Genomic DNA, 15,478 nt, shown 5'->3' with positions numbered 1-15,478 from the left:
GAGCACGAACCCTATATTCAGATTATTGAGTGACAAAAAAAAAAAAACGATGTTAATCCACGAGATTTTTTAAAATTTTAAAATAATTAATGTTGCTAAAAAAAAATGTTAATCCACGAGATTGTTTAAAATTTTAAAAAAATTAATGTTGCTCAAAAAATGCTATTTGTTAGCCGAACACGAACCTATATTCAAATTATTGATCGACAACAAAAAAAACTATGTTAATCCACTAGATTTTTTAAAATTTTAAAATAATTAATGTTGCTAAAAAAATGCTATCTATTAGACGAACACAAACTCTATATTCAGATTAGTGAACGACAAAAAAAAAAAAAAATGTTAATCCACTAGATTTTTTAAAATTTTAAAAAGATTAATGTTGCTCAAAAAATGCTAATACTATCGGTTAGACAAACATGAACCTATATTCAAATTATTGAGCAGCAAAAAAAAAAAAAGTTAATCTACGAGATTTTTTAAAATTTTAAAAAAGTTAATATTGCTCAAAAAATAAAAATGCTATCCGTTAGACGAACACGACTTTCCAGAATGATATGATATTATCCACTTTGATTGAGCATAATCTCTTGTGACTTTGTTTTTGGACTTCTCAAAAGGTCTAGTACTAATGAAGAGTGTATTATTTTATTATAAACTCAGGATTATTCGGATGGGTATAAGTAATAAAATTTTTAAAATGGAGTGGGTGGAGTTATTGTTCTTTGCATTTGGGTCGTCTGTCACTTTTCAAACCTTCACCAAAAATGGATCTTTCAACAGTTCAACTCTCTCTCTCTCTCTGCCTTTGAACCATAATCATTTTTCTTTTCTTCTTTTCTACTCTCTCTCTCTCTATCTTTCTCTCTCCTCTCGCCGGTTTCGCTTTTGTTCTTCATAAGAACCTTTTCCTCGCTTCTTCCCCCCTTCTTCTCTTCTCTCTTCTTCCGTTTTACACCCAAAGTCGGATTCCAGAGAGCAGGGATTTGGTTTTCTTTTGATTTCCTGTTGAAACGGCGAGGATTTTCCTTTTCGATCCACTATTTTTTCGAAGCCCTAGATTTGTGCTTCGTTCTTACACATGGCGCAGAAGTCTCTGATCTACGCGTTTGTTGCTCGCGGTACCGTGATTCTCTCTGAGTATACCGAGTACAGTGGGAATTTTAATTCCATTGCTTTTCAGTGCCTCCAGAAATTGCCTACTGCCAATAACAAATTCACCTACAATTGCGATGGCCACACCTTCAATTATCTCGTCGATAACGGTTACAGTAAGTCTTCCTCGTTTCCTCTTTTTCTTCGTTGTTGAATTTTGAGATTTTTTTTAAAATTTTTTTATTCTTCTTCTGCTGTCTTCATTGCAATTGTTTATCATCGTGTTTTGATTCTAGCTGTGATTTGTTAAGAGATGATGCTTGTAGGGATGTTTTTGCCTCTTTAGCTGATTTTTCTTTTCAAAGAATCCCGATCCGTCGTTAATACCGTTTCAAACATTTGTTTGGATGTTGAGAAATTGGAGAATATTGATCAAGCATCCATTTCTTCTTACATTGCTTATTCTGTCTCCTGTTTTTAATTTATTACCACTGGAAGCGAATATGATAATCCTTCGATGTCTTGAAGAATTACGGAAAAGGCATAGATATGCTCAAGATTCATTTATGGCATTTACGATTAAATATTTCTTCACCGGCCGAATTGTGGACCTCGCTTTCCGTTGCTCCCAATCAGGTTACTATATAAAATAGACGATCTTAAAGATGGAGCATGATTTAGCTAGAAGATAAAAGTATTTTTGAGAATTATTATTATGATTATTCTTATTTTGTCAATAGAGTTCAACTCCACGAATTATTGTTGTTTCTATCTTGAGCCGTCAAGGGGTTAAAATGCTTACTTTCTAGGGAGCTAGATTATTTGTTATGATCTAGCGATTCCTTAGGCTTAGTTCAAAGAAGGTAATCCTCAAATATAGCCTAGTTTATCCAGTTATTTTGCTCATTTATAATTTTTATTAAATTTCTCATTCAAAATTTATCTTAGATCTTTGTCTACATAATTTGTCCCTAATATTTGTGATACTATTAATTTCGTTAATATTATTCTAAAAGTGTCGATTTCACTCTTCATCTGGTCAGTTTTCTCAATCAAGTATTTCATGCCATTGACCCTAAAATTCATTGACAAAGCAATGACATGACATAAAACCGAACTTATTAATAGAGTTGGAATAACCCCATAGTCCAATTTAATCATATGGAGATGTCCACACATAATTCTGAGGAGCACTTGCTTCTTCTAGGTTGCATCCAGTTGTTGAAATTGAAAATGGAATCAATAGAGATGTTACTATACTCAATAATTGATTCACAGGTTTTAAAATACAAAGTTTAAATTTCTACATAAGCTCTCATAATTTTTTTCCTGCATAATCATATTTTAATGTCTATTTACAGTAATTAATTTATTTTAAAAAACTTAATGAAAGGAATAAATTGACACTTCAAATGATTGGGTTAGATTGAAAAATGACTTGTAGGTTCTATCCAAAAACAAACGAAAAAAAAGACATGTACATTATATTATAAGCAGACTAAATATTTAGTCGAAGAAATAAACAAGTGACAGAATTAAGGAAGAGGCTTTTTGAAACCCTCCAATAGCACAAACAATCCGTGATGTTCTTCTAACATGGTTCAAAAACTAAACGTAGCACGATACTGCTTGAATGAGGCATACCCATCTTGTCGTGTGATGGAACAAAAACAAGATACCTATGAAGAAAACCTATATAGACAAGTCACTTGGCCCCACTTAGAAACGATCTGACTTAGATAGTATGATCATGACTTGGGATGTATCAGCTTCGAGTCAAGATGATTCAAATTGTGTCTTGTTTCTACTTAGATGGTTGCGCCCACAATATATTGCTATTTCTGGGTTGTTTGTGAATGCTGCAGATCTTTCATTTGTGCCTTTCCCATGACGTATACTTTGAGATTTTTTTCCGTTCTGGTCAACTGTTTCTTATCTTTAAATTTTTAGTTTACCTTATTTGTTTGACTCTGAAAATGTTCTTATTGCTGAATGCTAAAACTTGCCGATAATGTTCCTTTTCTTATCATTGATGAAGTAGTAAACATTTTTGTATTTCCTTCTTTTTCTTCTGAGAGTTTTCTTTGAGTTCTTGAAAAATAAGGTTTTCCACCCTTTTTTCATTTTTTTCCAGATGAAATATTTGGCTGTGTGTGCCTACCATTGCATTAACTAGTGAACTTTAACCAAAATAACAGCCTTGCATTTTCTTCTGTCTTTGAAAATTGCAGCATACTGTGTAGTCGCAACTGAATCAGCTGGGAGACAAGTGCCTATTGCATTTTTAGAGCGTGTTAAGGATGATTTTGTGTCAAAATATGGTGGGGGAAAGGCTGCCACAGCTCCTGCCAATAGTCTTAACAAGGAATTTGGGTATTTGATTAAATTACTTGCTGAGGATGGTGTACAGGGTATCATTATTGATTAAATATAATTTTTTATACGTAGGTCAAAATTGAAGGAACATATGCAGTACTGTGTTGATCATCCTGAAGAAATTAGCAAGCTTGCAAAGGTGAAAGCTCAGGTTTCAGAAGTAAAAGGTGTTATGATGGAAAATATTGAAAAGGTAAGCATTCATTTTTATCTTGCGCACTATCTTGGAACCTTTCTCTCGATGTGTCTATTGGATCCAAAACTTTTGATCCATTTTTTGAACATTTTTTAAATTTCTAGCCTTGAGGCTTCTTTCTCTAGCCACCTCTTCCATATATTCCCTCTTTAAACAAAATAGATCTCTCTCTCTTTTTTTTCCCCTTATTGTTAAAACATTTCACACATTCTAACACATTTTGAACACTGTTTTCTGCTTGAAATTTATTTTTGAATTACCTTTAGCTTCCCTAGGGCAGATGTCTTGGTGGTGTTGAAGAAAATGTGAATCTACTGTTACTAACATAACACATCACACTAACACAACACACTAGAGTCCAAATGAAGGCATTTCTTGATCGGCTCATATTGCTAAGTAGGGTTCAATGTTGACACGATGATGCCTTTTAAGTTATACTATTAGCTATTTCCAAACTTTAATTTTGGTAAGATGTGGGTGTAGTCAGTAAAGAACGTCTATTGTAATGTGTTGCAGTTATCTACAATATCCAGAAACAAGATTAAAATTTCCCAGAAAATTTATTTTGTTTGTTTGAAACTACTTTTTGATGGTTTGTTCATGATGATTGCAATATGGGATGAGAATGCGTGGTCCTAATTGTTGATCTATGCATATTTTTAACAAGAACTGAATCTCATTAGAGAAAGTATGTACGAAGTGGTTACTATAAGTTGAAGGCTCCTTTTGAAGTGTGCTGTGGTTGTTTCCCCTGCCTTGGTGAGGCTCTTCTTTCTATGGGTCTGTACTTATGTCAAGGCAAGGTTTAGGTTCTTTTGATCTTGTCATGGTAGGGAAACCGGTAATTTCACTTGTCTTGGGAATCTTAAATTTCCTGCCAAAGAAAACTCCTTAGGAACAACAAGAAGTTTGAATTTAATAATTGAACATAGATTAGCAGGGTGATTCCCCTGAATTTTTTACTTTCCAGATTATGGTCTTGCCACTGATTGGGATAAAGAAACCCATTCTGTCGTCTTCTTGTCATTCAAAGAACTTTGTATAATAAGATTCGTCTCAAAAGAAAAACTCCCTATCCTACATACTCTGGATTCTGATTGCTGTCTACTAGGTATTATATCTTGGAAATGGAGTCTGCACACATATATTTAGCCAACCATCTTTTCATTGGTTAATGTCCCAACTATAGGAATACTGGTATGATCGCACCCCAACTAGGAAGTGTAGGCTGATTTTTTTATTTTTATTTATTTATTTTTATTTTTGAAAAAAACTTGAAAAAATATAAATGTAGGCTGAAACATCATCTGTTGAGCATTGTTGGAGTCCCGCATTAATTAATTAAGGGGAAGATCATGAGTATATAAGTAAGAGACGCTATCTCCATTGGAATGAGACCTTTTTGGGGAAACAAAAAGCAAAACCACGAGAGCTTATGCTCAAAGTACAATATCATAACATTGTGGAGGTTCGTTGTCCCTATCAAGTTGTTTTAGAGTCATGCTTTTGTCTTAATTTAGCCATGTCAATAAAGTTCTCAAGTGTTGAACAAAGGAGTTGTGAGCCTTGAAGGTGTAGTCATAGTGAAGATCCGTGGTAGAGTTTTATTGGACTAGCAATGTGCTCCAAAGAAGAGGTGTTGTCTAGAATAGTGCTAGATGGATAGATATGACTGTTTAAGGGGAGACTCAATGGTGTACTTTGTTTGAGGAGAGCATTGTTGGAGTCCCACGATGGCTAATTAAGGGGAATGACTAATTAAGGGGAAGATCATGGATATATAAGTAAGAGACACTATCTCAATTGGAATGAGGCATTTTGGGAAAACCAAAAGCAAAATCATGAGAGCTTATGTTTAAAGTGGACAATATCATACCATTGTGGAGGTCTGAAGTTCTATTTACCATAGTACCCAAATGTAATGGAGATCCAGAAATACTCTCTAGTGTGAGTAATGTTATTCTGTTTCCTTCGCAGCAAAATTGAAATGAAAGCTACGATATGTTGATTGAAAGGAATGGCCTTGTTCTTGAAGGGATGACCCGTAAACACCTGGAGGAGATTCTCTTATATTACTTGACAGGAAAAAAGAGCTTTGTTATCTGGTTACATAGCAGTAAGAAGGGTTCTTCAAATAGTAATTTTGTTCTTCAAATTGCAATTTTTCTTTCATATGATACATTGAGCTGAGAATAAATCATGGATGAGTCTGGAGTTTTCACAAGAGTTCGTAGCACTCTTAAGAAAGACCAGGAAAAGATTATTCTTCTTTGGACAATTAGCTCCCAAGATCTGCAAATCTTAGAATTTTGATGTTACATTTATCCTCAGCTCAATGTATCATATGAAAAGATTATCCTCAGGACAATCAGCTCAATCTTAGAATTAGCTCCCAAGTTTTCTAAAATTCTGGTTGCCACCAACATTTCCATATATTTTGATTTGATTATTAAAAATGGTCAATCATAGTCTAATTGAGCCCCCACTAGAGTTTCATGAGCTAATTCAAACTTTCATCAATGTCAGCAATTTTCATAAATATTTTCCAAATTTTCATGGACATGGATATTTCTATCAATATTTTGAACCATGGTTTCAACACCCAACTTTAACCTGTAAACAAGAGCAATATTTTTTTGGAACGTTTCCATGGTTTGTCAAAAAGCATGATAACCCTGAAGGCCACGACTATATGAAATGCTGGAATGGCACCTATTTGTAGTCCTTCCATATTACTACTTTCGTACATGATTTTTTGCCATAAAAATTTCCTTCAGTGGGAGACCTCCACCAAAATTTTGCAAGATCAAGTCATTCCTCTTCTATGCGTTCCCTTTTCCAGGTTGCCTGCTTTCATTGGTATTAAAACCACATTTCAAATAGATGCAAGCTACTTCCTTGTATTCCTTGTCATGATAAAATTGTAATAACTTCTTTCACCACTTTCACCACTTGAGCAGCAGGCAGTTTGACAATGCAAAGATGATATATTGAGGTATTGAATATGGCAGCCTTAATTGAGGTTGACCTGCCACTTCTAGAAAAGGGCACTGTTTCGTACTTTTGGAGCCTAAACTTCAACTTATTACGAGGAAGCAAATCTACTGACTTATGTAGTTGGGAGATTTGGTTTGGAAAGATTGTCTTTGTGCCCCATGGTCAATTGTGTTTTCCTATTGCAAGTTCTTTCTTTTGTTGAGTAGGGCTTGGGTCAAAATACTTCTCTTGGGTTCATGTGTGCATTTCATACACCTCTTTTGTTTATTAATAGCAAGTCTAGAGGTTGTATTGAAGATTTTGGAAGTCTCCTAGGCAAGCAATTCTCTTAACCGCTTCCTTGTGATTTCAGCTGATGTATTAAGCAGAGATCTTTTGGATAATGGTGTGTGGTTTGGTACTTTTGAAGGTTTGATGGTTGGCAGGGATAAGGTGTGCATTAATCACTTGTAATTTGCTAATGCAACGTTCTATACTCTGGTAAAGACCCACATGCTCAACAATCTTTCATAGCCATTTCTCTTTTTGAAATATTTCAGCCTTACTTGAACTTGTCTAGATCTGTCATAGCTAGTGTAAATAACAACGACTCCTATGTGAAGGAACATGCTTAGAGATCATGGGCTGTCTCATAGTTTTTGGCCTTTGATGTATCTTGTATTAGCTTCTGGAGGGAATCCCTTTTCTTCAAAGTTTTGGAATTTAGTGGAAGAAAGAATCCTTATCAAACTTTATATTGGAGATATGTAGTGCCTTCCAATGGAGGGAATCTCATGCACGCTAAAGCAATTTTGTTCTCGTATACCTGCTCACTCTCTTTTTTTAAAATTTCTTCTAGGGTCTAAGGTAGTAGTTTTCTATGAGAAGAAGATTAGGAATTTCTTTCTCGGGGAGGGTATAGATACTTAGGAAATCTTGTCAATTGGAAGGTTTACTAGAAGCCTCAGAGAAAGAGAAACTTTGTGCTTATGGCTAAATGGGGTTGGTTTTATTAAAACGAACTGGAAGCTCTTTGCAATAAGATAATCAACAAGTATTTTTCAATCCCCATGAGCTGGCTGAAAAAATGCTTCTAGTGTCAAAAAATCCTTTGAGCTTCATTTTCAGATGTTGCACATTGCTCACTGCTGATACGAGCCAAAGTTTGAAAGGAGAGGCCATATTCTCATCGCTACCTTTGATGGGAGACCTTTATTGAGCAATTCCCTAGACTATATCATTTAAACTCATTGAGTACGGTGATTGATTGTTGTTTTGAGGACTCTAGGAATGAGCCTTATCTTAAGAGGCACCTAATGACAGAATGTATCAAATGGGCTGAAATTGTTCAATTGTCTTCATGGTTTATGCTTGGCCAATCTCCGAGTTAACAAAACTAGGAAATTTGATGGGTGCGGAAGCTATTCTGGCAAGTCATGTTTTAATGCTCTTTTGGAAACTGTCCATATCTTGGACGGGAGAAAGCTCAAGTCCTCTAAATTATCTTCCCAAGATAACTTAACTCTTGTAACAAGCAGTAAACTAAAGGCAATTATCGTCCTTTCATTTTGCTCTCAAATGGTGTATCGTGGTACGTATGCTATGAAGATCAGAATCAACTCTTTCTCCACTGTTATTTTGCTGGCAGTAATTGGAGCAAGGTGTTTCCAGTATTTGACATTTTGCAGTGCTTCTCATTTATTTTCAATACTTTAGGGATTAATTAAAAATAAAATTTAATTTGGGATTAGATGTGTCACTTTGGATTATCACGAGTTTACTTAGCAACCAAATTAGTAGTGTCTGGCGATTGTCATGTGACAATAGTCAAGGTGTCCACAAGCTTGGTACAACAATTTAGCGTTTCATTCAACCAGTTATCAATCTTATTAGTATTCCGCTGGCTTTTGTATCTTAAGACTTTATTTGAATGGAAGTGCTGGTTCCCAGTAAAAGCAAAGATTGTATGGGTAATGTCATAATGATTATGACATACAACCTTGAAATGTCCCTCTTGAGGCATAATCTGATTTCCTTCTGTTTGCTATTCTAGCCATTTTTCAGGATGTTCTCTTCACCCTTTTTTAAGAGGTAAAAGGACTCGAGCTCTGGAGTCTTTTAATTCCTTCATTTATTGCGTCATGGGTCGATCATTGCCCTTCCCCTTAAAAAATCTAGAAAATAGCCGTACTTAGATGTAACGACCCTGAATTTTCCTATTTAATCTAAGGTCGCTACTAAACATTTAATCTTGAACATATAATGCGGAACTAACTTTAATGAACCCTTATCATAAATTCAACATTAATTTCATACCTCGTTAGTTATCTTGGAAATAAACAAATACAAATGAAAGAAGAAAAAACATTACTGAATTAATTGCCCTTTACTAATCTATGAGCTATTAAAGGTAAATATGACTCGACCTATAGTAACCTATATTTTATTAAATGTAACTACAACTAAACCTATACTGACTTATACTATTAAATTTGAAATGCGAACCTATCCTATGCATGTGCCACGGTCTCTGGGTTGCGATGTCTCCGTCAGCCTTACACGGGCGCCTTGCCTTTATTTGAAAAATGTAGTAGCATGATGCTTGAGTATTTAAAAATACTCAATAAGTGACCCCCTATCGGGGTATGATGCAAGAACATGCGAATGCAATGACGAGACCTATCATAACAATCTATTTTTCTACGGTACTATCCTGACGGGCAGCTTGGATGTGTATTTTTAAAATACCCCGATAGGGGGTCACTTACGGAGTATCTATGAAATACTCAAGTCTTGTGCTACTACATTTGTTAGATAAAGGCAAGGTGCTCTGGTAAGGCTGACGGAGGCATTGCAACCTCGAGACCATGGCACAGGCATAAGATAGGTTCGCATTGAGTTGTATTTGCATTTAATAAAATAAAGGTTAGCATAGGTTAAGTCGTATTTATATTTAATAGGCCATAGGTTAATATAGGGCATTTAGTTCAGTAATGTTTTTCCTTCTTTTCTTTGTGTATTCCCAAGAAATAAATGAGATATGAAATTAATGTTGAATTTATGATAAGTGTTCATTAAAGTTAGTTCCGCATTAAATGTTTAGGATTAAATGTTTAGTAACGATCTTAGGTTAAATAAGGAAATTTAGGGTCGTTACAATTAGTATCATTGTGAGATCCCACGTCGGTTGGAGAGGAGAACGAAACACCTTTCATAAGGTTGTGGAAACCTCTCCCTAGCAGACGTGTTTTAAAACCTTGAGGGAAAGCTCGAAAGAGAAAACTCAAAAAAGGACAATATCTGTTAGCGGTGGCCTTGACCATTACAAATGGTATCAGAGCCAGACACCAGACGATGTGCCAACGAGGAGGCTGAGCCCCGAAATGGGGTGGACATGAGGCAGTGTGCCAGCAAGAGTGCTGGACCCTGAAGGGTGGTGGATTTGGGTGGACCCACATCAATTGGAGAAGGGAACGAGTGCCAGCAAGGACGCTGGGCCTGAAGGGGGGTGGACCATGGGATCCTACATAGGTTGGGGAGGAAAATGAAACACACCCTTTATAAGGTTGTGGAAACCTCTTCTTAGCATATGTGTTTTAAAAACCTTGAGGGGAAGCTCGAAAGGGAAACTCCAAAGAAGACAATATCTGCTAGCGGTGGGTTTAGGCCATTACATTAAATCTATAAGGTCACGATTATAACATGACTACTTGGTGACGGGAGGATTAACTTTCTTGATGTTATTGAAAAAGGTTTGAAATGTGGTACGTGCAGCTAAACTGGTGTTGCATAAAAATAGAAATTGAAAATAGATGTTACTTGTTGGTTTACTCTCTCAACCTTCAATATTTGGTTCGACTCTTTCCAAATTCTTGGTGTGAGCATCTTCAGGATTATTTTTTGTGTCTTTTTCCCCTTTTTCCCCGCTCGTGTTGCTGATGCTTGACTTCTTGCCTTTGTTGGTAAAGGTAGGTTGTTTCTGGCTAGGTGGGAGGGGATATTAGCACACTTTGTGTTACTTGGTGCTTGAGTGTGTTAGGAATCACGACTCTCCACAATAGTATGAATTGTCCACTTTGAGCATAAGCTCTCATGACTTTGCTTTGGGCTTCCTCAAAAGGCCTCATACCAATGGAGACGTATTCCTTTACTTATAAACTCATGATCATTCCCTAAATTAGCCAATGAAACTCACTCCCAATAATCCTCAACAGAGATTGACAAGAACATTCTTTAAAAGAAAGATTGAGATGGGGAAGACAGTTTAGGAGTTTGTGGCATTTTTACACCTCCATCAGGCCTTTATTGTTGAGGATTTAGTAATAATTGTTCTCTATGTTTATTTGATTGGTACCTATTGGGGCCTGTGCGTAGATCTAATTGGAGTTTTGTTTTTTAAAGAGATTATTTTCAGACAGATTTCCTTTTATATTCTCACCTTCTGGCTCGCATCTTCTGGCTGCACATTCTTCTCTAATAGTTTGTGGACCAAATGAGAAAATTAGATGTCATTGTGATATGAAGTGAAAATGTGTGCCCCTTCTTCCTACTTAAACTGCGGTCTATGGGCTTAGAATTTGCAAGCTATTATTTGTCTGATCCTAATTGAGGGCCTCACTCAGCCCTTTTCTTTTCTTTGAATTTAATGTTTCTTTTGCGGCTTCTGCCAAATCTCTGTTCAACTTCTGATCTTTATGGTATTTTCCCCTTTAATGTTCTCTCTTTCTCTGTTTTCATTTTTATGTTTCCAGTGAATGGCCCAAAACGATAGCTAATTCACAGTGTGAAGACTTTTCTATCCATTGGTCTAAAACTTGTCTACCTGTTTATTGTGGCGGTCATATCCATTAAAAGAGGGGAGAAGATAGCTATTCCCTTGTTCTTATTCATTCTCCTTATTGATGCAGGTTCTTGATAGAGGGGAGAAGATAGAACTTCTAGTGGATAAAACAGAAAACCTTCATAACCAGGTTTGTGTCATCTCTTTTCCATTGCCCTGGTAAATGCGTGAATATGTGCATGGATTAAACAATATTTTGGAATTCAAATTATAACATGAGCATTGTTCTTGACTGGAAATAACAACACAACACTTGTTGGTTGAACCATGTCCACAACTGTCGAAACTCGAATAATTTTTGGTAATATAGCTGCAAATATAGTGTCACACATTCAATTCGAAGTTTGACAGAACTCATTGACGAGTTAGTTAATAAGTTAATTAATTGCGAATATGGTTCCAAGTAAGGAATGAATCCCCAAAGTTCTCATCAGAAACCAATCCCCCATTAGAAGCCCTCGAGGTACCTTCTGTATGACTACAAAGAACCAATGACAATATATGCATTCTTTTCTATCTTCAATTGGGGATTTTTGTTTGTTGTACAGGCGCAAGACTTCAAGAGCAGTGGAACAAAAATTCGAAGGAAAATGTGGCTACAAAATATGAAGATCAAGTTGATCGTTTTGGGGATTTTGATAGCGTTGATCCTCATCATAGTCCTTTCAGTGTGCCGTGGATTCAACTGTGGTAAAAAATGAACACTTTCTCAAGGACAAACCTCACACTAAAATCTTTTGGCATCATGATGTTTTGAGAGAGAAGTAATATACATGAGATTTGGCTTTGGCTGTGGCTATGTATGTAGTAAACGTAACACCACGAAGTGCAGAATATCTCTTTTCTTGAAAGCAAAATTTACGTGTGAATGATATTCGTTACCTTTTCTTTTTCGTTGAACACAACATAACATGTGGGTTGGATTTTCAGAATTGGAGATCAAAATTTGCTTTTCTGGTTTTATGTTATATTCTTCCTTCCTTCTTGGGGTGTTTTGGGGTTCATGGGGAATGTGGAAGGTGTAGCATGTATGTTCTAAAGGGTCTTTGTTATCCCTCAAATTGTTTGTTGCCCGTTTGAGTATAATTGTCCAAATGTAGTTGAGCTTCGCCAATCGGTGATGTCCAGATCCAAATTCAAACATGGACCGGAGAATAGATAATCATTTAGTTACCCCTTTGTGCAATACATACAGGAGCATTTTGAGGTGTTGCCTACTAAACTCTTTCCTTTTGTACGGTTCGATTTATCCTCTCTCAATCAGTCTCATATGAGGAATTATTCCATTTTAATACCTACCATCAAATCCTCTTATTGGTTTTGGCATGTCTTTGACTAACATGTTAGATGTTCGATTTTCATTGTTGAACGTTAACTCCGACTTGGAATCCCTTGATTTGTAAGGATTTCAAATCATCCTTCTATACCAATTGATTTATAAGGATGTCAAACCATCCCTCTACGTGGTTGGTAGATTAATGTTCGGATGAAAATTGAGACCTATAATGAGTATAACGTTTTTCGAATCTCTTCATTCCAAATCATCACCATATCATTTCAAATACTAATCTTCAGCCAACATTACAACAAATTCATACCTTGAGAACCGTTTCACAAGAGTAATATCCAAGTTTAGAAAGAATACACGAATACTTCGAGACACACGACAAAAGTTATTTGAGACACGACAAAAGCAGTTTGGTCATAATTTGAGCAATATTCCATACCTAATAAATACATTGACCAATCCACTTTAAATGAACTCAACAAACTCCAATATTAATGAATGAAAGTTGGAAAGGCAATGTGAAGAACTTAGCCCACACGGTTTTGAATTCAAAAGCCTTTCTTTTCAATTCCCATTACTTCCAAACTGTCTCACAAAATTAAAATTAAGTCTTTCATATGAAGCGAGTAAAGTCAAGAAAGTGAGTTCACTACCACTTGACCTCTACATTTATTAATCATATTTATAATTTACTTCTAATTATTCACTCTAATTTTTTAATGTCATAAGATCATATGGTTTTGGTTAAAGATTCAATCAAATTTGTCCACTTTTAGGTATGCATTTATTGTTTATAAAGTCTCCTCATAGTGCTGTCTCTTTCACTTAAACGTGCATGTTCAATTACTTCCCTACCAATAATGTACCCAAAAGAAAAGGGAATATGTCCCATTTCCTCACCCTTTCCTCGACTTCAACGACATATAAGGATTGATGATTGGAACGTCCCACCTCTCCATCGAAACTCAAAAATATATATCTAAGTCGATTGAGTCATGTTCAAATTGTCAATTAATATATAAACGTTTCAACAAAATCACTGGGGTTTCTTCGATTTCATCTGGGTCCTGTAAAAAAACAGACTATGTTGGATCCCCACGACCAAAACTGCTACGATCCGTGTAAGAATACTACTCGACTTTCTTCCTCATTCTTCGCTTAAAACTCATCTTTTAAGCAAACAAACCATGGGTTCCTCAAATCCTATCCTTAAAGGTAGAAAAAGGTTCATTTTTTAAAAATAGGTATTGATATCATGGGTACCCACTAACCCAATATTTGGAGTAGAATACAATCTCCTTCTCTCTTTATGTGTGTCTATCTGTCATAGAAAGCTATGCATCAATGTCATCCATATTGGGTGGGGAAATAATGTTGGTTTCTTTCAGAATTTAATTACAAATTGCTATGAGTGAGACATAATTATTGAACCCTATGAATGAGTTAGGTATGCACTAAACTTAGCTTTGAGGTTGCCATCAACTTCCAATATCCCACCCATTCATTGCTTTAATCTTTTGTGTTTAAAAAGAAAAAAAACTTCACTTTATAAAAGAAAAAAAAAGGGTAGATAGCTAGGCACTAACCTTAGCTTAAGCTTGAGGTTTTTCGTCTTAACCATGACACTTAACCATGGTTAAGAAATAACTATGAGATCTCATATCGGTTGGGGAGGAGAACGAAGTATTCTTTACAAGGGTGTGGAAACCTTTCACTAATAGACGCGTTTTAAAAACTTTAAGAGAAAACTCAAAGAGGATAAAATCAGCTAATAGTGAGCTTAAACAATTACAATAGAGATCTGAAAATTTCATTGAATTACTGATCCCATGACACTTAACCATGGTTAAGAAATAGCTGTGAGATCCCACATCAGTTGGGGAGAAGAATGAAGTTATATATAAGGGTGTGGAGATCCCATGACACTTAACCATGGTTAAGAAATAACTGTGAGATCCCACGTCAGTTGGGGAGGAGAACAAAACATTCTTTAGAAGGGTGTGGAGATCCCATGACACTTAACCATGGTTAAGAAATAACGGTGAGATCCCACATCAGTTGGGGAGGAAAACGACTCATTCTTTACAAGGGTGTAAAACTTTTCTCTAGCAAACACGTTTTACAAACTTTAAAGGGAAACCCAGGGAGGACAATATCTGCAAGCAATGAGCTTAGACAATTACCATAGAGATCTGACAATTTCAACATTCATTAATAGATTAACTGTAATCAACGATACCCATATCACCAAATTCATAGTTTCTTAAAGTAAACAATACATCGACAAAACCTAGAAAGGCGGGACGGGACCGTAGAGGTCGAGAAAATGTGTCATAAGAAGCAACATGGGACACTTTCAAAGGTGATGGGGAATAATAAATTTTTGTCCCAAAGGCAGGTGCAAGGTGCAAGGTTGTGTAGGGGTCCAAACCCTTGTTTTGTTTAGGGGCTTTATTTGTAGGGGTTTTAAATCAAACCCATACCTTTATTATAAGGTAGATTTTGTCCACTCCATGCTCCCACCAAACCCCCACATGGGAGTATCTCTGCCAAAGTGGGGAAACCAGCTTTCCAATATAAGGACCAGTCAGTAGTCCCTTCAAGGATTTAAGGGCAGTGCTGTGGGGCACTCCCACAGTAAACAAAGTGGCCTTCCCACTCCTTTGATTAATCATTCACGAACCCCACATTGACTTGTCCTCCCACC

The 15,478-nt window shown here is 36.0% G+C and overlaps 1 protein-coding gene across 1 annotated transcript; it reads left to right on the top strand.

Annotated features, from left to right (window-relative positions):
* Positions 1 to 771: 771 nt before the first annotated feature.
* On the top strand, positions 772 to 12,451 carry LOC111782992 (vesicle-associated membrane protein 722-like). The gene is made up of 5 exons (XM_023663855.1): positions 772 to 1,271; positions 3,327 to 3,468; positions 3,544 to 3,664; positions 11,551 to 11,613; positions 12,032 to 12,451. Exons 1-5 carry the CDS (start codon positions 1,082 to 1,084, stop codon positions 12,182 to 12,184), a joined length of 669 nt encoding a protein of 222 aa, XP_023519623.1. The 5' UTR covers positions 772 to 1,081; the 3' UTR covers positions 12,185 to 12,451.
* Positions 12,452 to 15,478: the final 3,027 nt, after the last annotated feature.

Source organism: Cucurbita pepo, chromosome LG20 (genome assembly GCF_002806865.2).
Source record: "Cucurbita pepo subsp. pepo cultivar mu-cu-16 chromosome LG20, ASM280686v2, whole genome shotgun sequence".
NCBI lineage: Eukaryota > Viridiplantae > Streptophyta > Magnoliopsida > Cucurbitales > Cucurbitaceae > Cucurbita > Cucurbita pepo.
The sequence above is the reverse complement of the archived record's forward strand: the minus strand, read 5'-3'. Positions and strand labels throughout refer to the sequence as shown.

Coding starts and splice junctions, on each gene's coding strand:
- LOC111782992 (XM_023663855.1), top strand. CDS start 1,082: ATGGCGCAGAAGTCTCTGATCTACGCGTTTGTTGCTCGCGGTACCGTG. Junction 1,272..3,326: donor TCTCGTCGATAACGGTTACA/GTAAGTCTTCCT, acceptor TGAAAATTGCAG/CATACTGTGTAGTCGCAACT. Junction 3,665..11,550: donor TGATGGAAAATATTGAAAAG/GTAAGCATTCAT, acceptor TTATTGATGCAG/GTTCTTGATAGAGGGGAGAA.